The sequence below is a fragment of the Tauraco erythrolophus genome, chromosome 3 (genome assembly GCF_009769465.1).
Source record: "Tauraco erythrolophus isolate bTauEry1 chromosome 3, bTauEry1.pri, whole genome shotgun sequence".
NCBI lineage: Eukaryota > Metazoa > Chordata > Aves > Musophagiformes > Musophagidae > Tauraco > Tauraco erythrolophus.
Window position 1 is genome coordinate 85,281,324 of NC_141467.1, and position 25,351 is coordinate 85,306,674.

Here is a 25,351-nt window from a genome sequence, read left to right on the forward strand (position 1 = left end):
AAATCATCATTGTATCAACATAGAAATGCATCTCTCCCTACTGACAGTCGTTCAAATGGCAAAGTACTTGCCAAAAAAAGGACTGGCTTTCATTCAAAGAAAACAATGCAACATGGACAACAGGCAGCCAAGTTGTAACAGCAGCTTTTAAGAGTAGCAGTAAAAAAAAAAAATAAAAATAAATCTAAACAACTTTTTCTGAGGTATCTCATCTTTTTTTAAGGAACTGTAAGAGGAATGTCTACTACTGTTACAGATACAGGTACCACTGCTGGTAGATATTAAGTTTCCAATTATTTGTTATAACACAGCTGAGAGTGATTAGACAGTTTACATATGACTGCTAGGAGCCCGGTGCACATTATGTGGGCCATCAGGTCCTGCAGCCTAAACACAATTCTTGATTTAATGGATAAATGAATTTTGCTAAACCACTTCAAATACAGGAATGTTTTCTGAATCTGTGCACAGGCTGTTAGTATATTTCCATGAAGTTTCATTCCAAAGAGATCACAAGGCACTTTCTCAGACCCAATAAAAACTGCACCCCAAAAATCCCATACCAACGTATTAGAGACTGTTTTCTGTGGCTGCTTGTACACTTCTACACTGACGTCTTGTTTGGCCATTATTTTTCTTTTTACTAAATTATACTTTCTATGAAAGGCGTCTGCTTTTTATGAAAAAGGTTTGTTTGTTTTTTTCCCTATTTCTCTGCTCAACATTCCCCACCACTGGAAAACACTTCTTTGGTTTTCTCCACCAAATACACCAGTTCCTTTGCTCCTTCTTCCAAATTAGCATCTCTCTGCTGTGGAAGCATAGGGATCACAGTCCTAAGGAAAAGTCTGAGGCTTAAGAGACAAAGCAAGGCTACAAATTCTCTTTCACTGCATCTTTTGCTGCTCAGTTGCCAGTGTCCTGCAACTTGACTTGTTCTTACAAATGCCATTATTGAAGATCTGAAATTTCTGCTATGCTGTCTCATAAGGAGAGGAAGGAAGTAATATGGCAGCACACTAATGCAATATCAGAGTTTTGCAGCATTAATATATAAGTAATTAATTAAGCATTAATTAGGTGGTCCGAAAAGAATATCTGTTTTCCCCTTCTAAAGGAACCGCCCTCTCATTTACACAAATGTACTGAAAAGTCTGTCTACCCTGGATAGACTAGTTGACACATTGAAACATCTTCAGGATGAACTCCATGCGGAAGAAAGGGAAACTTTATAAAACACATGTTGGCTTTCAACAGAAGCAACATGGAACTCTGAAGTACAGAGTGGGTCCATTTCTGGAATTACAGACTTCAAAAACTTTACAAACATCACATATAATGAAGGCCCTTGATCAATATTCTGTCCTTCACAAATTTCAAGCAGAAATCTGGACCTTTACAGTGCTAATGCCAATACAACAGGAAAAGACTGCACAGGAAAATTAAAACCATATTCAAAGGCCTTCAAGCTTCCCTTCCACTTGCATGCTCCTCATAGATGAGCTACAGGTAAGATACACAGGCTGTTCGCTAGAGTACGCTTTCCGGTTTGGAGCCCAGTGTTTGGAGGTCCATTTTCCCCACTGAGAAACATCAACTAATTTACTGAATGTATGGCCACAGAGACCTTTATGATCATCACTCCTAACATCCTTGTAGTACATGCTGTGGTATCAATATGAATTTGTTCTTTCCTACTTAAGTGATCTGAGTAACTCTCAGTTTAAGTTTGGAAAGGAAAACCAGTCCCAAATTAAAAGATCACAGTAAAACAGAACAGCCTGGATTTACCGCTTCTTTGACCCAAATTATTTTTATTATTATCCCCAATGTAAAAATGTAAGTATTCTTATAATTGAGGAGTGTTTTTCTTCTGTAAGACTTACTGAAGAACAATTCACATATTCTTTATGTTATCTTGTTTCTGGATTCGATGAAGAATACTGAGCTGAAGGTAGAAAAGCCACTGGCCCTATCTATTTAAGCCATGTCCAGCAAGATGTGATAGGCATCAACATATAATGTCAAACAGTTGACATTTCTTAAGGCTTTTTGCTCTTAATCCCAGAATAAACCAATAGCAGATGAGCCTTGTCAACAATTTGCTAGTTGCTTAGTACACTCTGACTACCATGTTCTAGAATGCAAAATATATATCTGGTTGGCATTAAAGTGCATAATGAAGAACATATTTACATCCTGTATTTTTCCAATCTTATTCACTATTTTACAGGATTAATTGGCCTACAGTTCATGTCAGGAGCCAAATTGTTCTAATAAAATATGAAGCATTTATCTACGGAGAGGCTGGAAAGGGCACAGTTTGTTTATTACCAAGTCTGAAACAATGCTAACAAGAGCATACGTTACTAAATCTCATTCATGCCCACAAGATTTCACATGCTAAGACTACACTGAATAAATACAATTTTAAAACCTAAAGGAAATCCTCTTCTCTTATTTTTATTGAGCATTAGTAACAAGCTTGGCTCTGTACTGGAAACAGTTTTCCAGCTCGCCTCAGCTACTTAAGGTACCTACGGCCCCATTATATTTTACATGTACTTTACAAACAGGTAAAGGAACACAGACCTACTAGAAGCCAGGAAAATCTCTGCATAAGCAAAGCTTGTTCACAGACATATCTAACTGTCACAGCATTTCACCTGGTACTTGTGAACCAGTGGTCATTGTCTCATTCCACACAAGCCAATGGAAGATGTGCCATTCATTTCATAGGGTCAGGAATCTCCCTATATCTTTGTCTTAAAGAACGTACAGAGCAGTTTAAACAAATAACAGTACACTGCTTCAAAGCCCAAGCATGAGGTTTTGACCATCATGTTGCTGTTTATGGAGAAAGCTTGCAAAGAATACGTTGGATAAAGGCACTAAAAGCTGAAAATAATGAATGCTAAGGAACAGGTCTTCCAAGTTACAAATATCAGAACAAAAAGATGTATGTAGCAGAATGCAAGTAGAAACAGACACCTAGATAGCAGAATTGAATTTATTTCTTTTAAGAGATGCACAAAGCCTTCACCATTATAGCACTGTTACAAGTCTGTGTCAAGAGCAAATGTGTAGTCCCATCTTCCAGATGAAGAAAGATGGAGACAGAAGATGGACTGAACAGCTCACCAAGGTCACACAGGCTGAGAGTCAGAAAGTGAAAAATAGTTCTGCATCCTGACACAGCTCATCATTGCAGTCTTCCTGTTCTAAATCTTTAGTAAAACTGAACATTAGTGCAAAACCATAATTCATAGAGCTCTTAAAAAAATTCGAATTACTAAATTTTAAAAGACTTCAAATCTTCCTACAAAGTTTTCTTCCAAAACAAAAACAAGCCGATAAAACCTTTTTCAATAAAGACAGGGGTTTTTTTTAGACGTTGTGGGACAGGAAGAAGGTGATACTTCCATAAATATGGAAGTGTAAGCTCAGAGAGAAAATGAAGGATTTCAACATAAGACAAAAGGGCTTATGGAAACTTGGAAAAAACATGGCAAAAGAATAGGTGTTAAAAAATATGCTAAAGCCGCATATGACTGAGAGGAGGAGCAGCAAAACCATCTAATTAGAAATTAGGAAGGTAGAAGAGCAGAATAGGCGTCTATAAACATAGTGGAGAAACACTAGATAGGATAATTTTAACTCTGGATATATGCATATATTACCACATATGAATGAACCTGAGTCACAGATAGATGTATGGAAAAAACAACTCAAACTCTCACTGTTTCCACACTACACAAATACACACTTAGCTGCACAAGGTCACTCTAATTCAGTCCAACAGAACTGCGCATTACATCCTGCATGTACTTAGCACATTCAAAACATCCACCAAATCTTCGGTCATCCTCCCTGTTGTCAGGCCAAGACATCAGAGTTTGAGACATCAAACAATGATGATGGACCAAACTTAGAAATCTTGAACTAGAACAGATGGAGCTCATTTGCTCTTCAGATATGTATAGCTTTATCTCCTCATCTTGCAGGAATACCATTAAAAAAATGAAATTAAATGAAGTAGCTTCTGTATTTCAGATCCACTTAAATCACAGCAGGCTGGGTCTCATCCAGAAAGAATGACACTTAATGACTACAGGGCTTTTTGTAATCCAAATCGGAATGGCCTCATAAAGACGATAAAAAATAAAAACATATTAAATTTACCTGTGCACTCTAGTTGCTTAGTATTCAGCACATTTCAAGCAGAAATTAAAATTAGTATTTGGCAACGGGCTACTGAATTTCTTTGGTTATTCTGTGGAAATGTAAACACAGACTTAAAAATAGACAAGTCATATGTTTATAAAAACCTAAAAGCCTCTTGGTTCACATTACATAGATGAGGTTTGTAATATGAATAATAAGGATCTCTATAATTAAAGGAAATACACTGGCAGCTCGGAGGGGGTAAAAGTAAATATCGTATATGCACGCGGTTCTATTCTTAGTATGAGAAATATACATTTCTTAATTTTGAGAATGCCCTAAATTTTTTAAGCTATGCTTTCATTTTCCTTCTAAGTAAGCCAGTAAGGTGTTCAACTAAGTAACTCTAAATGCAAGCCTCTTTGAAAGATCATTTCACAGCCCAAGTCTGAGGTGCTTCAAGCTTCTTGTCATTTTTGAAATCTGATAATTATCTTATTTTGGTATGTAATAAACATTTTTTACGAATATATAAATTGTTCTTACAGCAATTAAGTCAGACTATTGTCAATAGCTACTTGCATATGAAGAGCTCCATCCATTGTGTCTGAAAGTTAATAAAATACGTCAGGATAAAACCCCATTTAAACACTTTTTCAAACACATACCTCGTCATAAAAAAACCAGCAGTAATTTCTGCACACTACAGAGCAGTGATGCAGAGTCACAGAGTTTTGCTATCTCATCTCCAGCAGACATGAGAATGCAGAAGACTTCACGTCAGACGGAGCCAACACTTTCTAAATCTCTTAGATCATTCCACGGATCCAATGTTCTACATGCAGTGTTTGTTCAGGCAACAAGCTTGAAGGCAGGAAATTCATTTATGTGCTTATCATCCTTCATAATAACCATATACATGCCTAGAGATTAACACTCTAAGACATCTTAGCCATGCAAATCACTGATATAATTTAAACTGTACTCTGATAAAACATTGCCCTCTGTGCCAGAGGAACTGAGGCACAGAAGTGAGAGCAAGGCTTGCAGTGCCTGCTTAAGCTGTGGACGTTTAAGAAAGAGAGAACAAAAAAGCTCCTTTGCAGACACGCATGCAAAAATCCATTACGGGGGTGGTGGGTTAGAAGAATCTGGTTTTAAACATACCAACCAGCTCTGTTGGTAAGAGAACCAGGCACCTTGGATTCAAATTTCATGCTGTCACCACTAAACCACAATCCCTGCAGAGCATTTCAGTAAAGCTGTAAAATGGAACATCAAACAGCAAATGCAAAGCTCTAGGATGTACCTGAATACTATCAAGAGCGTTCAGCTAATCTGATCTCTCCTTGGCTAAACATACGTAAACAAAAGAGAAATTATTCCATACAGTAGAATATCATGGGGATCTCTACATGGTTACTACAAGGAGAGAGAAGATAGTGTTTCTGTCACAAACTGAGCATGAATGACAAAAGTCAAGAAATAAATCAGCACAGTTACAGGCAGTGATGAAAAACAAGTCAACTATGCTTGTGGCTAAACAAAATGGTTAACGCTTGGTCACAATTTCATAAGTTAGCAGTGTGAGATGTAAATGCAAAAGAAAGATAACACCAAATAGTTCCACCATTAAATCATTTCAGTACAAGCCTCTTGAGAGACATGCTATTCCTCCACAGCACTGCACTTTGTTATGTGCTTTTTCTCATTACATATCTGCCAGGGCTCAACTGTGACTTCAGGAATTTTTAAGAAAAAGGCACATGCGATGCTGAACCAAAGAATCAATTACCATTTTCTGTAAAAATTTTGTAATGAAAGTTTTATATGGAAGTTGATATTCTGAGCAAAAGCATTGTTCACTCCAGCAGCAGTCAATAATGCTCTAGAGAAAGGTATAAGAAACCTGTTGTTGGTAAAGTCAAATTCGCCTCCACATTAAGAGTATTCCCACTCTGTGATATTCAAGTCTAAACCTAAAGGCATGAGATTAAGTAGTTCCTCTGAAAAACCCTAATCTAAATAAGCTTTTTTATTATTATTATTTCCATATAAAAGTATTTCCTACTTTATTCTGCAACTGTCAAATCTCAGATTTAGCAGGAATGGCTATAGCGGCCTGCTGTGGTCAACATCCTCCCAGTCACATGGGAGTGCAATCATAGAATCATAGATTAGTTTGAGTTGGAGGGGACCTCAAAGACCATCTAGTTCCAACCCCCCTGCCATGGGCAGGGAAACCCTCCACTACACCAGGTTGCTCAAAGCCTCATTCAACCTGGCCTTGAACACTTCCAGGGATGGGGCATCCACAACTTCTCTGGGCAACCTGCTACAATGCTTCACGACCTTCAATGTAAAAAATTTCTTCCTTATATCTAATCGAAATCTATCCTCCTTCAGTTTAAAGCCATTGCCCCTTGTCCTATCAATCATTTTGTTTTATTCTACTCCTTTCCTGATTCATATACTCCTATTCAAATTCCTATCAGGGTTGAAAAAAAAGAAAATATTTTAAAAATTTAAAAATCACTTGTGACTTGTTTTTTTCAGAGGTGCTAACCATCCCCAATCCTCATTCTCTTTTACTTTATGGAGGAACTCAGGCCTTTATAACCCCAGAAGTCAATTGCTACACCTGTAAGAAACACTCCTTACTTCAGAGAGGTGCTTGGGAAAGTCCTGGGCACTCCAAAACACAATCACAAAACAGAACAACAAATGATTTTCAAAGACACCATCACAGTAGGCATGTTATTAAGAATATGGGACCACTGGGTTCGCTAACCCCACATGATCAGACTATGGTGGATGAAGTACCATTGCTACAAACCACTTCACTGGGTCTTCTCCTGGATTTTGAAGTGTCAGTGCGTGTATTTTTTGAAGCTGTCCACATCTAAGGATATGAACTACATGTGTAGCTGTTCATCAGCAAGAGTGTGTACACTGAGCTCCCAGTGAGGATAAAAGCAACAGAACATAGAAGAAAAAATGTTAAGACTTCAATAATTACAAAAAGCCAGCTGCAGCTAATAAGGAGAAGGAATGTTAAACTGGGATTTTTTTTTTATTTTTTATTTTTTTTTTCTCTAAACTTTACTGCAGCTGAGACACAGAGGCCAAGTAAATCACTGGACTCTTTCACTATATGACTGCTGGTAGAAAACCGTGCATGGAAAAACTGCCGCAGCTGATCTGGTAGGAACACAAGCCCTAAATGGAGGTCTTCATTCAGGTCAAGCTTTGGCAAATTCTAATCCTCCTCAGGTGACATTACTTGTATTCGACCACATCCAGTTGATCTCTTCAAATATTTTTCCTTCCTCTCCTCCTCCTTAAGCCTTCCAGAGTGTGTTTAAGTAGCACAGACTAATGTTATTTTACCCAATGAGCCTCATGTTACACCAGGCTCAATATGCAGTAGTTTCACTTAGCGGCTGCTTGGAAAGCTATTAAGAGAAAACAATATGAAACCAAGTCTGTCTTCAGATTCAGGTTTAACGGAGTCACATTTCAACCCTTTTCCAAAAGCTGAACAAACCCTACGTCTTGATGCCACTGCTAATGTTACAATAACTGAAATAAAAGTTGGAAGCAGCAAGACTTTTTCCAGGAGTCTGATGGAAAGAACTGAAAGTAACAAAAAAGAGTTGGAGTTCTCAAATACAGCATGAGCTACAGCTCTTAAAAAAAAAAAAAGTGCCTGACTTTGTTTTTCTGTAGGATCTGACAGTAATATTGCAAAAGACAACAATATATCAGAGCAAGCACCACTTCAGAAATATACACTATACCCAAGACAGATTGACATTACTCCCAGATTTACAACAAAATGAGCAAGACTAGAGTTAAGTCTACTATCTTAATCATTCCATTCACAATGCACTCTTTGGGATTTGTAAATATTCAGAAAGAAAAAAATTGTGGGAGCAAGGAACTCATATGATACAAAATTAACATGATAAAGACTTTATTTTTATGATAACTTTAAATGGCTCAGATCACCCAGACAAACTTAGTTTTACATCTTCTCTTTGATTTCGCCTCTTACCTTTCATTTCCACTGTGCATTGACACCAGCATTTTTTGCATGGAAGTGTCCATAGGAGGGAGAAGGGAAGTAAGAGGTGGAGCAGAGGCCATTTCAAGACTTCAGGTAAACTGGGAGTCTTGTTGAGGGAAAGTGACAGAGCTGGGAAGTCCTGTGTCACTGCTGAGTACCAGGAAGATCCTCTGAGTTGATCTCAGTAGTCCCACAAAGTTAAGGTGATCACAATTCAGGCCATGTATCCCAGGGATTCCTAAAGGGACTTGACTCTCCATGTTTCCTCTCCACAGCTGACTATTATTAAAACCAAGCAGGCACAAGCTGGGTACCTGGTGTTTTTCCAAACCACCTTTTGCAGATGGGTGAGTTTGGAAGGGACCTCTGGAGGTCATTTGGTCTAACACCCCTGCTCAAGCCCTAGACACAGTTGCCCAGGACCATGTCCAGATGACTTTTGGATATCTCCAAGGAGGGAGACATCACAAACACCCTGGGCAATCGGTGCCAGTGCTCAGTCATCTTTATAGTAAAAGAAGTGTTTCTTGACAATCAAAGGGAACCTCCTGTGTTTCAGTTTGTGCCCATAGCTACTTGTCCTGTCACTGAGCAACCACTGAAAAGAGCCTGGCTCTGTCCTCTTTGCACCCTCCCTTCAGCTACACTGATGAGATCCCTTCTCCAGGCTGAACACCCCCAGCTCTCTCAGCCTTTTGTCATATGAGAGATGGTCCAGTCCCTCAGTATCTTCATCACCCTTCATTAGACTCTCTCCAGTATGTCCAATTCTCTCCTGTACTGAGGAGCCCAGAGATGGACACAGTATTCCAGGTGTGGCTTCCTCAGTGCTGAGTAGAGGGAAAGGATCACCTCCCTCCACCTGCTAGCAACACTCCTCCCAATTCAGCCCAGGACACTGTTGGCCGCCTTTGCTGTAACAGCACATTTCTAGCTCATGTTCAACTTGGCGTCCACCAGGACCTGCAGGTCCTTTTCTGCTAAACTGTTTTCCAGCTGGGCAGCCCCGACATAACAGTGCATGAGGTTGTTCCTCCCCAGCTGCAGGACTTCACACTTCTCCCTGCTGAACTTCATGAGGTTTCTGTCAGCCTAGTTCTCTAGCCTGTCGAGTTCTCCCTAGATTGGGAGGGATTTCCAGAACACTGCTGGCGCAAAATGCAAACAAGACATTTTTAGCATAATAACAGACAGTATCCTCTTCTCCCTGTACCCAAAATTGAGCAAAACTAGATTCCCTTGGCCACAATATAGAAATCTCTGCATTGGGTTACAGAGATTATGCAAAAGAGATGGATAGAGCATATACAGCACAACCTGGAAGATAACAGAATAATTGCTGACTTTCTTGCTGATAGAGACATAGATGAGGCTGAATTCTGCTATTTGAAGCGGAGGGAATACTTTTTTGTGTTAGTGCATGTCCACAATGCAGAGGGGCTACATAATCCAGTGAACATGGACAAGTCTAAGAACCAAAACTGGAGATCAAATACCCAACTCTGTCTCAGACTGTTAATCACAAAGTTATTCTCTGTTCCTTTTCCTCTTCCACCCTGTATCAGTTTTGCTTAATTGAAACCTTCAAAAGAAGTATGTATTTTTACTACTACACATCTGTACAGCAGTAGAGATACACACTGAGTGGCACTAGGTGGCCTACAGGCTCTATTCACGTAAACAGAAGATTTTGCTTCTCGATTTCACAGCACACGCATTGAAGCGGTTCATAGTTTTCTGTTTCTACAATCTGTATTAAAAAACCCACACAAACCACAATAATTAGAATCAAAGTAAGCTTTACCAAGAAAAGAAAGTTACTTTAAATGCTACAAAGACGTTGAGGATTTTTCTCATTTTGATTTCCAACTACAGTTTCCTAAAACCCAACTCCCAAAAAAAACCTTGAAGGCCAAGTGCGTCAGATGAAGTTCAGCAAAATCTGAGTTACAATAAGCATTTGTAATTCTGCAGTTTCATTAGCTGAAAACAAACAAAAAACCAAAACCATGATTCACTGTCATCTCAGCGTCAGTGAAGTCGCTGCAGTCCGTCATACCGCAGTAGTGCTGAGAGAAACACAGCTGGAAGCAAAGCACCTGTTGAGAAGCACCATTTTGACAGGCTGAAAGAGTTGGGGCTGTTCAGCCTGGAGAAGAGGAGGCTCCGGGGTGACCTTATAGCGGTCTTCCAGTACCTCAAGGGGGCCTACAAGAAAGATGGGGAGAGGCTGTTCAGGAGGGCCAGTTGTGATAGGACAAGGGGTAATGGTTTTAAAATAGAGGGAGGTAGATTCAGGTTGGATATTAGGAAAAAATTTTTTACCATGAGAGTTGTAGAACACTGGAACAGGTTGCCCAGAGAGGTGGTGGATGCTCCATCCCTGGAGACGTTCAAGGCCCGGTTGGATGAGGCCCTGAGCAACCTGATCTAGTTGGAGATAGCCCTGTTCCTTGCAGGGGGGTTGGACTAGATGACCTTTGAAGGTCCCTTCCAGCCCTAACGATTCCATGATTCTATGATTTCAATTAAATGCTTCCATTATTAACTCTCATACTGCCATAATACTAACATTTCACACTCGAATGCTGCTTAGCATTTACATAAAACATGGATTTATTTTCTATTACCATTGATGCATACAAGTATTAATCCAAAGTTTTATACGTGGAAAGACTAACAACGAAAGCAATCCCTTTGACTTCCTGAAGTGCCCTCTCAGCAGCAAGGCAGACTTCCCAGCGCTGAACCGTGTCAGGCACACAACACAGACACAAAACAGGCAATCTGCCCACGTGCAATCAGTATTTTCTGAAATCTTAAAAATCACCAGGAGAGACGCATGCAGGTCAGGTATATTCTTGATGGCCCAAGCAAGGATCCTAAGTTGAAGAAGAGTCCCGTCATCAGCTATTGCCACAGGAATACATCACAACAGCAAAGACACACAACTGCTCTACTCCAAAAGGTGCCGTCCCTCGAATATCCCTCAAAGTCAACTTTCCTCACAAATGACCATTCAATAAAGTAGAGGAGAGAAGATTGACTGTTTTGGAGAGGACAGGAGAGACCAAATTTAGAGGTAAAACCATCTCCTGAGAACATTCCTGATGAAAGTCTTAAAACATGTTATTCTACAAGAACAGGTAAATAAGCAAACCCTCTACAAAATGTTCTTTGGTTTTAGGTCCCTTGCAAGAGTGAAGCATCTCAGATCAGAGGCCATTTGTAAGCCTTTTGCCATAACTGGCAATAGTTTTAAACAAACTAAAAACAAGTTAGCTGCTGCATTGCTGTGCTGTGAAGGCAACCTCACGTGCCTGGGGTGCGTTGCAGTGATCCTGCTGAGTTACAGTTACTCTTTCCGAGTCAAAACTGAATCCATAACCATCACGTTATTAGCACGTGCTGTGTAAAATGAGACCTAAAACAGGTCTGAACTAACTGTAATGAAAAGCCAAAGAACATTTCCACTAGCGGAGGGAAATCCAGAACAGATGCTGCTCTAGCAGCCTTAATTCAGAGGTTATTGTCTAAGCAGGGCCAGCGCTACAGGATCTCACCTCAGTTGGGAGCCTTAAGTACTATCTCAATATAGATAAAGTGGCAGATGATGAAATTTTAATTCCCTTTCAAAAGAGACTTAGCTACTACATGTTTGCCAGTGGATTCAACAGGTAAATTGGCAGGTTTATAGGAAAAATATATCTATCTACCAAATTTTTTTGTAGTAATTCAAGAAAGAAGCAAGAGAAGCTCAGTAACACCTATCTTTGCTAAGCACAGTTGCTGTTTCAGTGCTTTCCACCTTGCCCAACAAGTTTTAGTACGGACGCGTTGGGTGTTGTCAGCGCTGTTATCCATGTGCAGATTAATCTGTGCATGCACAACAGCCATTTGTCTGATGTGGCTAGTTTGAGGGGTTTCTGGTATTTCAAAGATGGCAACCATACGGCTGAAAAGAACGTACATTAGCGCAGAGCATATATTTGTGTGTAACATATTTCGCCAGCGTTTCAACTCAAAAAAAGAAAACAATGTGTCTGGATCAGGAAGTTTATATTTTGTCGCATCACTGCAATTCTCTGACACAAATACTGTTGTCCCTTTGCAGTGTAAATCTGTACAAGTTTTTCCCAATATATGAAAAGGCATAGACGTTGTCTTCATTGCTGCACATGGTCCACTTGGGAGTTTGTGTTCACGCAACCACGCAGTGATTAAAAAAGCACCAATTAAGGCAGTACCTAAAAGCCAACATCACAAACACTATTTTTTAGGTCCCTTTCTCCATCTCACTACATCTATGTTTGGGTCTGTTTTTGATCAAGATGGGAGAAAATCTTGAGAATTCTCAAAAAAAATAGACAAAAGTTTCTGCAAGGTAAATTAGAGACTCATAATCCCTAAACCATATACTCTGGATTATTTTTAAATTTACATTTTTAAAATCCTAAAGAGCAAAAATTTTTTTACAAACAGAAAATCGTACTAGAAGAATTTTCATAGTATTTTCCATCTATGTTAATCATAAATGAGATTTGCTCTTACCCTCTTCAAATAACTTCAGAATTCAATTAAAAGTGTTTATTTTGAAACATAGTTACAGAACTCTACGTTTTCTAAATATTACTTGTAATTACTTACTCTTTCCTCGGTAGTCATACAAACATCCCATAAAAACAACAAGAAAAAGGAATGAGAGTGAATAGAATAAATTTCATTCCCTTATAGAAGGACAAAGTCTTACAAATACATCAAGTACTTGTTGGTATTTCAAATCAAAACACATAACTGATTATTTACCGGATGCCAAGATCTGCAAACTGACTGCTATCAAAGGATGTTTCTCTCATTACAGTGAGACAGAGAGCATGAACATTTTTTTCACTGCTCACTACATCTTGGCAGATGGGATCTTAAGAACCTCCCCTTGCTTTGCAATCTACATAATCAAGGTACCTAGAATACCAGTTGCTTTTCTGCTTTCCCTTAAAAGAAAATAAAAATAATCTCTTTCCGACCATTCCACAATTTAATTCTTTTATGTATGTTCTTTCACTCTTCACAGTTTGCACATAGAATCATACAGTAGTTTAGGTTGGAAAGGACCTTTAAAATCATCAAGTCCAATCGCAAATTTAACACTGGCAAATCCACCACTGAACCATATCTCGAAGCGCCACATATACACAGCTTTTAAATACCTCCAGGGATGGCGACTCAACCACTTCCCTGGGCAGCCTATTCCAATGCTTGACAATCCTTTCGGTGAAGAAATTTTTCCTAATCTTCAATCTAAAGCTCCCCCAGAACAACTTGAGGCCATTTCCTCTAGTTCTATCACTTGTTACTTGGGAGAAGAGACCAACACCCACCTCACTACGACCTCCTTTCAGGTAGTTGTAAGAAGTGATAAGGTGTCCCCTCAGCCTCCTCTTCTCCAGGCTAAACAATCCCAGTTCCCCTCAGCTGCTCCTCATAAGACTTGTGCTCTGGACCCTTCACCAGCTTCGTTGCCCTTCTCTGGACACGCTCCAGCACCTCAATGTCTCTCTTGTAGTGAGGAGCCCAAAGCTGAACAAAGTATTTGAGATGCAGCCTCACCAGTTCTGAGTAGAGGGGGACAATCACTTCCCTGGTCCTGCTGGCCACACTGTTTCTGATACAAGCCAGGATGCTATTGGCCCTCTTGGCCACCTGGGCACAATGGTGGCACATTCAGCTGACTGTTGACCAGCACCCTCAAGTCTTTTTCCACCAGGCAACTTTCCAGCCACTCCTTCCCAAGCCTGTAGCATTGCATGGGGTTGTTGTGACCCAAGTGCAGGACCCAGCATTTTGCCTTGTTAAGGGCATTCAAGTTCATAAACAAGAGGAAAGGCCAGGAAATTTAATCACCAATCTTTGACGTGCTATCACCTAAAAAGAAATCTGAAGTGACAACTTCACATTTAAGCAATAAGTAATTGCTTCAAAACAGAGTACAATCAAAGCATAAAACGTACATTCATCAGAATGTTGCATTCCAGAGTGTTTAAGTACAAACACAAGGATGAAGCAGTGTGACCTGTACATGTCCAGAAAAAGCTAGCACCTGCTCCATGGACCACAGTTTGATAGATGAAGATCAGAGAGGTGCATAGCTTCAAAATCAAGGTTCTAAGATGGAACAATCCAAAAGTAAAGACATTCGATTAAGGTCTCAAACCCTTGTAGTCTCAGAGGAAGATCTACAGAAGAAAGTATTATAATATTTAGTATTAAGATAGTATTAAGATAATTTAGTAATTTAGTATTAAGATAGTATTAAGATAATAGTATTATCTTGAGTGCTATTAATGAGCACATACAGGTTAACCGGGTGATCAGGCCCAGTCAACATGGGTTTATGAAAGGCAGGTCTTGCCAATCAAACCTGATCACCTTCTATGACAGGGTGACCCGCCTGGTTGACGAGGGAAGGGCTGTGGATGTAGTTTTCCTGGACCTCAGTAAAGCCTTTGATACAGTTTCTCATAGTGTTCTGGTGGAGAAACTGGTAAGTGCTGGCCTGGATAGGCACACCCTCCTTTGGGTTAAAAACTGGCTGGATGGCCGGGCCCAAAGAGTGGTGGTAAATGGGGCTAAATCCGGCTGGAGGCCGGTCACCAGTGGGGTTCCCCAGGGCTCAGTGCTGGGTCCAGTTCTGTTTAACATCTTTATCAATGACCTGGATGAGGGGATTGAATGTACCCTCAGTAAATTTGCGGACGACACCAAGCTGGGAGGCTGTGTCGATCTGCTCGAGGGTAGGGAGGCCCTTCAGAGGGATTTGAACAGACTGGATCGTTGGGCTGAGGCCAATGGCATGAGCTTTAATAAGGCCAAGTGCAGAGTCCTTCACTTGGGGTATAAAAACCCCAAGCATCGCTATAGGCTCGGGGAGGAGTGGCTGGAGAGCTGCCTGGTGGAGAAGGACCTGGGGGTGTTGGTTGACTACCGGCTTGATATGAGCCAGCAGTGTGCCCAGGTGGCCAAAAAGGCCAATGGGATACTGGCATGTATCAAGAATAGTGTGACCAGCAGGAGCAGGGAAGTGATCCTGCCCCTGTACTCGGCACTGGTGAGGCCGCACCTGGAATATTGTGTCCAGTTTTGGGCCCCTCGCTTTAAGAGAGATATTGAGCTCCTGGAGCGAGTCCAAAGAAGGGCAACTAAACTGGTCAAGGGGCTGGAAAATAAAACTTATGAGGAGCGGCTGAGGGAGTTGGGGCTGTTTAGCCTGGAGAAGAGGAGGCTGAGGGGAGACCTGATTACGGCCTATAAATACTTGAGAAAAGATGGTGGGGAGGTAGGGGAAGGGCTCTTTACATTAGTGATGGGAGATAGAACAAGAGGAAATGGGCATAAGCTTAGTCAGGGGAGATTCAGGTTGGATGTTAGGAAGTATTTCTTCTCTGAAAGGGTTGTCAGCCACTGGAATAAGCTGCCCAGGGAAGTGGTTGAGTCCCCATCCCTGGATGTGTTTAAGAATAGGGTGGATGAGCTACTTGAGGATATGGTTTAATGGGGATTAAGGATGGTTGGACTCGATGATCTCTAAGGTCTTTTCCAACCTAGAAATCTATGAATCTATGAATCTATGAATACTCCATCATTTTAGACGGGTTACAGCCGTCATCTCCATTCCATGCTCAGAACATCAACTTTCATATCAATTAAGTATTTTGAAATAGGATTATGTACAAATACCGATTGCTTGCAATTCCTTCTTTCTGACCCCATCTCCACTGCAGAAACTGTATTAGAAAGGTGGCATTAGAGTGTCAGACTCATTCTTTCACTCTTCCCGTGTTCAACACTGTGTTGCACCATAACCTGCCTTTTTGGGACATCCACTGGAGAGATCATTACCCTGATCCCTTTCGACTTCACTTCTCCTCAGAGTTTTTAAAAAGTATTAGTGCAACCAGACAGGACAGTTCACTGCACAGTAAACCCTGCAAGAGCCAGAGCAGCCAGATGCAGGGAGAATGAAGCGAGGCAGCTATGTTTCAAGTCAGGCTCACAAGTCATCTTACAATCCACGGCATAAGTGGCCTTTATGTATGGAGCTGGCTGGAGTAAGCCATCATGTAGAGAGGAGAAACAGCTGCGTGACCCAAACTCTGCATCTGCCTGATGGTACTCGGAAGCAAGATCCCCTTGACGCTTCACAAGATGCATTAGTCAGAATCCAGGTGTTACAAAGTCATACCACAAGCCTATTTCACGTTCTACACCAAAACCTACTTGGGAACAGGCTGTAAACCCAACACAACTGTCCCAAAAAGTGATAGATTTACTCTGCATGCACAAAATGACTTTGTAGCACCCAACTGATAATTTCAAATCACTGCATCTGCTAAACAAGTACTACAAGTCAATGAGTACACAAACCATGGCAGCACCTAATTTTGGTGTCTAAAGCAGTCGATGATGAAAGGATCAAGCTGTTATATTTGTGCATTATCAACAGCCAACATGTATGAAGTCATGCTTTTTCACTCAGAAAAGGATTAGCAAATACTTGGAGCCTAGACAAATGCAGAAGGTTCTCCAACTGCGCCTGAACAAAAATTTGAGGTGAAAAGAGAGGTCGTGCCTGAGGAACTTAACTTAGTATTAAAAATACATCAAACTAAATAAATCTCTAATACAAGAGGAAGTGTAACTTTCAGGGACCATATTTGTTAAATTTAAGAGCTGCACCAACACGTAACACACTAAGGGGTGTGGTTAGTAGGTCAAGAGAGGTTCTCCTCCCCCTCTACTCTGCCCTGGAGAGGCCACATCTGGAATACTGTGTCTAGTTCTGGGCCTCTCAGTTCAAGGAGGACAAGGAACTGCTTGAGAGAGTCCAGCGCAGGGCCACAAAGATGATTAAGGGAGTGGAGCGTCTCCCTTATGAGGAAAGGCTGAGGGAGCTGGGTCTCTTTAGCTTGGAGGAGACTGAGGGGGGATCTCATTAATGTTTATAAATATGGAAAGGGTGACTGCCATGAGGATGGAGCCAGGCTCTTCTCAGCGGCATCCAATGATAGGACAAGGGGAAATGGATATAAGCTGGAACACAGTAGCTTCCGCTTAAACATGAGGAAGAACTTCTTCCCAGTAAGGGTAACAGAACACTGGAACAGGCTGCCCAGAGAGGTGTGGAGTCTCCTTCTCTGGAGATGTGCAAAACCCGTCTGGACGCGTTCTTGTGTGATCTTGTCTAGGTGGTCCTGCTCTGGCAGGGGGATTGGACTAGATGATCCTTTGAGGTCCCTTCCAATCCCTAACATTCTGTGATTCTGTGATAATTTTAATATAGTTGAGAAGATTGGATGTAGTGGTTCCCTTCTCCTTTGGGGTTGATTTCAGCTTCCTTCAGGGGCTAACAATGAAGTTGTGTAGATCTGAGCTACACTTCAATTATAAAATAAGATGACTTGATTACCTCTGTCTATATTTATTGAGTTTGGGACAGGCACCTACTCTAGGATGAGTTAAATTGCACCAACAGCTCCATGGACTGTACCCACTAGCACTACATCAATTATAAAAGAAAATGTAGACATTTATATTGCAGATAAGTACATGCAGTCACCCAAATCCCACCCCAGGATAATTTAATGTAATTATCTTATATATAATTAATATATAATATAATCAAGGATGCATTTTTGGAAAGGGAGGTTATGGTCAGCTATAAGCTTCTGAGTCTGATGTACAGTGCACTGGGAAAAGTTTGCAGCCTGTGATGGTCTGCAGGTTTGACTACACAGGCCTCTCTAATCTATGGTTAGCGAAAGTTTTTGGGTATTAAAAAAACCTAGATGATCAGAAATGAAATGCAGACCTTCATGGGAAAAATCAGGCTCTTGGCTGAAGTAGTAAGAGAAAAAAACCAAAACAAAACACAACAAAGAAACAGCCTATACAAAGACCACTGTTTATTTCTTTCTGCCTTGAATTTTGATAGTGAACACCTCTTCCACTTTCTAGCTTTTAAATAATGTCATATTTTTCATTAAAAGCAGCTTATGTAAACATCACCATGCCAACATACTTTATCATAGTAATTATGCTGGCCTGTATACTGTAAATAATACATAGAAGAAAAAAAAAATGCATTCTTACTGTTATCATCATAGTCTCCCTATGTTAGTGTACAACCTCCCTTTTGTTATTTGTCATCCATTTTGAACTGCTCTAGTAACAGTTTTCAGCCAAGCTTTGGAAAACATACATCCCTCCTTCCTCAAAAAAGGGAAACATAAAACTAAGCCAAGTTTATTAAGCAAACAAATGTAAGTTCTTCATCAATATGTAAATCTTCTTGTGGGTTTTAACACAAAAAGCATATAAGCATAGACTTCAAGGTCTGAACAGATACATCCATCTAGCCCAGTATCCGAACCCCAAGTGACCTGTAATGGAAACTTAGGAATGGATACAGGAAAGGAGCAGCATACATAGAGCAACACTGTGCCAGCACATGCTCCTCATTTTCAGTTTCCACCATAAAAGGCCTTGAGACACCTAAGTGTGTCAGATGCATATGACTTGCTGCAGGGTATCCTGCCTGGCTTCCAGTTGCTCAAGAAGGTCACGTACATGCCAGGCCCAAAAGGATCTTTTAAATATCATAAGCAGCACTAGAAACCTACCATCAGGCAACTGAATGAAGCACCTAAACTTAGGTGTCCGTTTTCATGCTGAATCCTGCTCTTGGCATTTTGAGCATCTCTTCTGCGCATCTTCATGCTCCATTTGAGCACCGATTGTCCTCAGTAACACCACATCGTTGGGAAGTTCCCTATTCAGTCATTCACTCACACAGAAGTTCTGACTTCTGCTGACATTTTTGTTTAAGAAACTTCCTCAGACTTACCAGATAACAAAGCATAAGTAGCCAAAAGTTTAAAAGTTTTGACTTTTCAATGGTTACAGTGTTAGGATATTCTTACTACTGTAGTAATGAGATGTATAAAAAGAATGTTTAATAACTAACTATCCTAAGTAGTAAGGGGTGGAGGAACAGAAGCTACACTCCGAAGCTTTACCACTGATCACAAGTACCTGGGAAATTACTCCGGAAAGTGTTAACATGTCTTGGTTCTTTTACAAATTCTGTTACAAGCATTTAATGTAGCACCTGAGGAAAACAAGTTTATTGCAGTACAGACTCCTCATAAGATTTTAAGCCTTAAACAGCAGACAAAGTTAACTGTTCTCCAAATGTAAAATATGGTTCAAGTTCAAAGAGAGGAGGTAAAATATTTGCATACTTTTTGACAATTAAAAGATATTCTTTGTAGTATGACTTTTTTGTTTTGAGGTAGTAAATTACTCTTTTGGAGTTAATACAGTCCTTGCAGTATATACAGTACATGCAGATGTGGCATTTACTTCAATCAAGTATTTCCAACACGGGTTCTTTTTCCCTAATGTGCAAATCCTCAGTCTTTCCCAAAGCCTGACCACACGACCCAGCTGAAACCAGTTTTCAAGATTAGCCTCATCTCAGGCAAGTGTCTAGTTAGGAAAGCGAAATCACAATCCCAAATATCTAAACAGGTTTTTCTTCTAGTTGAAAATCCAAGTAACAGCTTCCTATATTAATAACTGGTTTGTGGTCAAGATTCTCATCTTACATTATCATGAAGATTATGTCAATTAAATCTGAATTCTAGCTACTATCACAGAATGTTAGGGATTGGAAGGGACCTCAAAGGATCATCTAGTCCAATCCCCCTGCCAGAGCAGGACCACCTAGATCAGATCACACAAGAACACGTCCAGGCGGGTTTTGAACATCTCCAGAGAAGGAGACTCCACAACCTCTCTGGGCAGTCTGTTCCAGTGTTATTATCCTTACTGGGAAGAAGTTCTTCCTCATGTTTAAGCGGAAGCTCCTATGTTCCAGCTTATATCCATTTCCCCTTGTCCTATCATTGGATGCCGCTGAGAAGAGCCTGGCTCCATCCTCATGACAGTCACCCTTTCCATATTTATAAATATTAATGAGGTCCCCCCTCAGTCTCCTCTTCTCCAAGCTAAAGAGACCCAGCTCCCTCAGCCTTTCCTCATAAGGGAGATGCTCCACTCCCTTAACACTATGTTCCTCCATATATGCATACACTCCTATGAAGGCCATACACAGAGCTACAGTGAGCTCTGAGAAACACTTGGAGAAATTTCGTTTCCCAGGCACTCCTCCTATTTCCATCTGTGGATATTTTGACATCACCACTGTCACTTACTATTCACTCATTGACACAAATATTTCATAGATTTCATAGATTTCTAGGTTGGAAAAGACCTTAGAGATCATCCAGTCCAGCCGTCCCTAATCCCCCATTAAACCATATCCCTAAGTAGATCATCCACCCTTTTTGCCCCCTTTCTTCATGTACATATTGCCCCTTTCTTTATGTACATCTAATACAGAGTGTGAGCATCCAGGAGATGATTATGCACCTCAGCTCTTGTCACACTCCTTGAATATGAACTCAATGGAAAGACAAGTACTCCACATCCAGTTTTTATTTGAGTTCTTGGATATAAGTAACTTCCAATTTCCCAGTGCGAATGTGTCCCATTCACAGCTCTCATTATTCCAACATTGGTCTCACCAACCCAGAGAGCCTCTCTACACTATGGTTAAGTCTTCCCATTGATGCAGGCACTGCTGCCACAGTGACTTTGTTTACCTCAGAGAATTCTGTTAGCATCTAATTTTTGATGGCTGTTTACAGTGAACCCTGTATTCTTTTCTGTCAATGCTTTTGCAGAATATCGTCACTCCCCCTCGTAAGCCAGCCTGACAGTCTTCATTTCTATATACTCCCATTTTGATTTGTGGTGCTCTTTGGGACAGTTGATTTTATCATGTCTCAAAGACAAGGGGAAAAACACTGGTCTTTCATGCACCCTGTGATATTCAGTGAAATGCTAAGACATGAAGCTGCTCATCTTACACTGACTGCTAAAAAGAAATTCGAAGAAAAGATAAAAATTTTCATGGAAATAAACGAGCAAGTAGGTATCCAAGAGAAATGAAAAATCAAGTTATACAATTAAACAAGAAACGGAAAGGAGGTGCTTTGATATTAGGCTAAGGCAGCTGTGAGATTCCACCCATGACCTTTAAGCTATGTAACCCTTACATATGTTTTAGAATACCTTCTGAAGGAAATACAAGTAATCATAATTACCTGCTCAGAACAGAGACTTCCAAAGGGAAAAGTTGCTGGGGTGTTTCAAGGGGAGTAAGGTTCTGCTCTGAGCCAACTAGGCAAAGCAATATGTCAATGAGCTGCAAAAGTAACTACGAGCAGCATTGGAGTTAGCAGAATCTATTGATTGTAATGCATTTACTGCATAATTTTTAATGAAGTGACATTAACACCACACAAATCAATGCCAGGTAGGAACCACATTCTAACCCTTAATTTTTCGTTATGCTTCTACAGCAATGTTGCACACCTTGGTTTGGGAAAGGGTTGAAAGCGGAAGGGGAATGAAAAAAATCAGGGAACGTCCCTGCAAATTTACTAAACTCTTGTTTACTAGAGTATTCTATATCAGCTACAAATCCATGCAAACTCCTCTACAGGCATATATACTTAAAGTTTACTGTAAATTTAGCTGCTTTAAGAAAAAAAATCATCTACACATGATATTTGCTCATAATTCCAGACCGAATGCAATTGATTTTTACCACACAGGAGACTTAATCTATGCCAAAAATTTTATTTCATTAAGAAAATGATATTATGGAGCATCTGAGATCATGTAACAGACAAAACAGAATGCCAGAGAAATTTTAACTGCCAGTACCCCACAGTGAGTGCCTGATTATTTGCAGATGGGATATGGAAAAATTGTGAAATTATTGGAATTTTGGGACCTGTACGAAAGCATTACTTCAGACTGCATGTGTCATGGCAAATGTCTATTATAATTCGAATGCATTCTTAGATTTTGCTTTCAATGCTTAGAACTGGCTATGCTTACTTCTTCAGACTTATGAAATGAAAAAGACTGCATTCTTCCAAGCACAAAACAAAACCCTGAGGTGATAGCACAAAACAGCGCCAGTAAGTCAACTGTCAATACTGACGTTATTTATCCCATAACTAAACTAAAAACTAATTTAAATCAATCTCCTTTGGAAAAGCCAACTGTTCAACTAGCACAACAATTGGTCTAAGATCAATCAGCGAACATGAGATCAATTAAATCCAGCTTAAGTTTTTGTAGAAGGACAATTCACACAACTCGAGTTAGATGTCTATTCATTTCAGTGCTCCCACAATGCAATCCTTAAGCTCCGTTGTAAAGCAGAAATACCACTATCACCCTCCGCTGTCTAGCCAGCACTCTAAGTAGTTCCACATTTAATTAAAGACACAGTATACCCTTTGTTAGCACAGATAGTCTGGTCACTTTAAAGGACTGCTATCGTTTTAGTCACACACGCAAAAATTAAATTCTGGAAACCATCTGCTGAAAAAACATCTACACTAAATTGCTTTACAAGTTTATTTGCACCTACTCCAAAGGTGACATATGCACAGGAGTGCAAGCTATTTTCCTTTCACAGTTTTATTACTGTTCGTACCGGCTTAACACTGGAGATGTTAGCTCCCTCCCCTTCCAAATAATTGCAACAAAAGTGCAATTCTTTCAGAAATAGAAATTTCTCAGCAGCTGAGCCACCTGATTTTCAGCTAAGTTTACAAATGGGGAGGGGAGACATGGCCGAGAAAATAATAGAAAGAGGGACAGCAAAATAATTCAGAGTACGTGGATAACAACATTTTATACTGAAACTACTAAAAAAAAAGAAAAGAAACAAACAAACAAAAAACTACAGCCGACCCTGACAGCTGGAAAAGAGCTGCACTAACCTTTTCGTCCACATGGGTGCTGTACTGGTACATTTCACTGCTCCGACTCCCGAACTCCGGTAATCCCGACAACAGCATCTTCGGAAAACAACCTAACCCTAACGCACCGTTTCTCTCTTCCCGCCTCCCCCCCCCGCCCCCCCAAAGGGATCTGCGAGCTTTGAGCAAAAGCTGGCGGCACAGCAATCCCCTCGGCGCCGGGGAAGGCGCGGTTCGCCCCGCCGCCGCGGCACTTCCGCGGGCTGAGCCGCCCGAGCCCCGCGGGAGCGGCACGGCGGGGCCGGGGTGCCCGGCGTCCGCGGGATGGAAGGGGAGAAGCCGCCTTTCTGCCTCGGAAACAGGGTCACTCAAGGGATGGACCACGGAAAAGCAGCCTCAAAGTCCGCCCCACAGACACGCCAGCCGTACCACCGGGGCTAACGGCGACCCCCTGGCTGCTCCGAACCGGGGACGAGGTACCACGGCGGAACCCGCGGCTCCCACCGCTCGCTGCGGCCCGGCCGGGCGCCCCCGAAATGGCCGAGGAGCCGGTGGCGGCTGCCGGCAACGCCTGTCCCGCGGCGGGCAGCTCCCGGCGAGACCCCCGGCTCCGCCAGCCCCGCGGGAGAGGAGCACCCCGCCGCGGCGGGGGGCTGGGGCTCGCACCTACCGCTCGACGGCTGCGTCCACGGCAGCCCCACGCGGGTCGCGGAGCGGCCGCGCCGCTCCAGCCGGTCCTTTCCCATCGGAGCTCACGTGTACGCCGCTCCTCCCGCTCCCGGCCCGGCCTCCCCAGCAGGAGGGCGGCGGGCAGCCCCGCGGAGGGGTCGCCACGCCGGCACGGCCCTGAGGCCCCCGGCTCGCCGCCGCCCCACGTTCCCGCCGTAGCCCGCGGGCGGGGAGCCGGCACGAGCCCCGCCGCGGAGGCGGCTCACCTGCCGGAGAGCTCCCCTTCCTCGGCGGGAAGCGGACGGGCACGCAGCCCTCCGGCAGTCCCCGCTCTGCCCCGCAAGCGCTCCTGCTCGCTGCCCCGAGCGGGTGTCCCGGCTGAGCAGGCGGCGCTACTCACCTCGCTTGCTGCGTCTCCAGCGGCCGGCTTGGCAGTGGCCGTAATCCATACAGTTCAGGATGATCAAGGCAAAGGAGAAGAGGCGAAACTGCATCCTGGGCCGCTGTGCTGGGCAGCCTCCTCCGGCGGCGGAGAGCGGCGGCCGGCTGTGTGCGGAGCGGCGAGCGGCCCCGGGCGAGGAGGGAGCCGGCGGAGCGCCGCGGGGCAGCGGCTGCCGCGGGGACCGGCTGGAGCTCACGCGCCTCTCGCTCCCCTTCTCGGGCGCTTCAAACTCACAGCCGCTTCCAGCATCTCCCCCGCGCTGCAGGGAGGCAGAGAGGGAAAAGCTGGGCTCCTGGCTTTCCTGGTCCTCCCCCTTCTCCGGCTCTCCCCGGGAAACAAAAAGAGAAAAATCAAAAGCCCCGGTCGGGGCAGGAGCGGCGCCCCAGAGCAGAGTCACCGAGAGCCTCAACTTTTTCCCGCGAGCAGCGGAGCAGCGCTGCCGCTCGGCATCCGCGCTCGCCCCGGGGACGGGCTGTCAGGCGAGGGAAAGCGCTATTTATCCCGGCGCAGGGGCGCACCCCGCCCACAGGCGCTCAGGTCGCGGGCACGGCGGGGCGAAGCCGCCCCCCGCTACCTTCCGCGGCGCGACCCCGTGGTCATCCCGCCCCGCCGCCGGGTCCGGAAAGCGGCTCCGCGCCGCGGGCAGGCGGCGGCCGGGGCGCGGGCTCGGGGGGGCGGGCGGCGGAGGCTCCCGGCCACATGCAGGCGATGTCCGCGCCGGTCCCCTCCGCTGCCCCAGCCGCCCACCTCCGCCCGCTCCTTTTATGCGGCGGGGCGGGGGCTGTCAGCCGGGGGGCAGCGGCGGCGGCGCTGGCAGCGGTGCCGTGCGGGCTCGGCGGGGATGCGCGGCGGCGCGGGGCCGCGGCACGGAGGTGGTGCCGCGGTCCGGGCTGTCCCGCCGCCCGGCCCTAGCGCCGCCCGGCGCCGCGCCCCCGCCTCCGCCGGGCCCTAACGCCCGCCCGCCCCGCGCCCCTCGCCCCGGGAGCCGCTGAGGCTTTTGCCAGAAGGCTCTTCCTCGGCGGGCTTCTCCGTCTCCCCCCAAAGCCTCCTCGTCGTTTCTTTGTACTGCTTCTAGCCTTGGGAAACCTTGTCCTGCTCGCTTCT

General features: G+C 43.2%; 1 protein-coding gene across 1 annotated transcript in view; it reads right to left on the reverse strand.

The window, feature by feature from the left end:
• RSPO2 (R-spondin 2) overlaps positions 1 to 24,299 on the reverse strand; it is a 111,079-nt gene extending 86,780 nt beyond the window's left edge. The window contains exon 1 of the mRNA XM_086609514.1: positions 24,206 to 24,299. Coding sequence (XP_086465640.1) covers positions 24,206 to 24,299 — 94 coding nt within the window. The remainder of the gene's footprint in view (positions 1 to 24,205) is intronic.
• Positions 24,300 to 25,351: the final 1,052 nt, after the last annotated feature.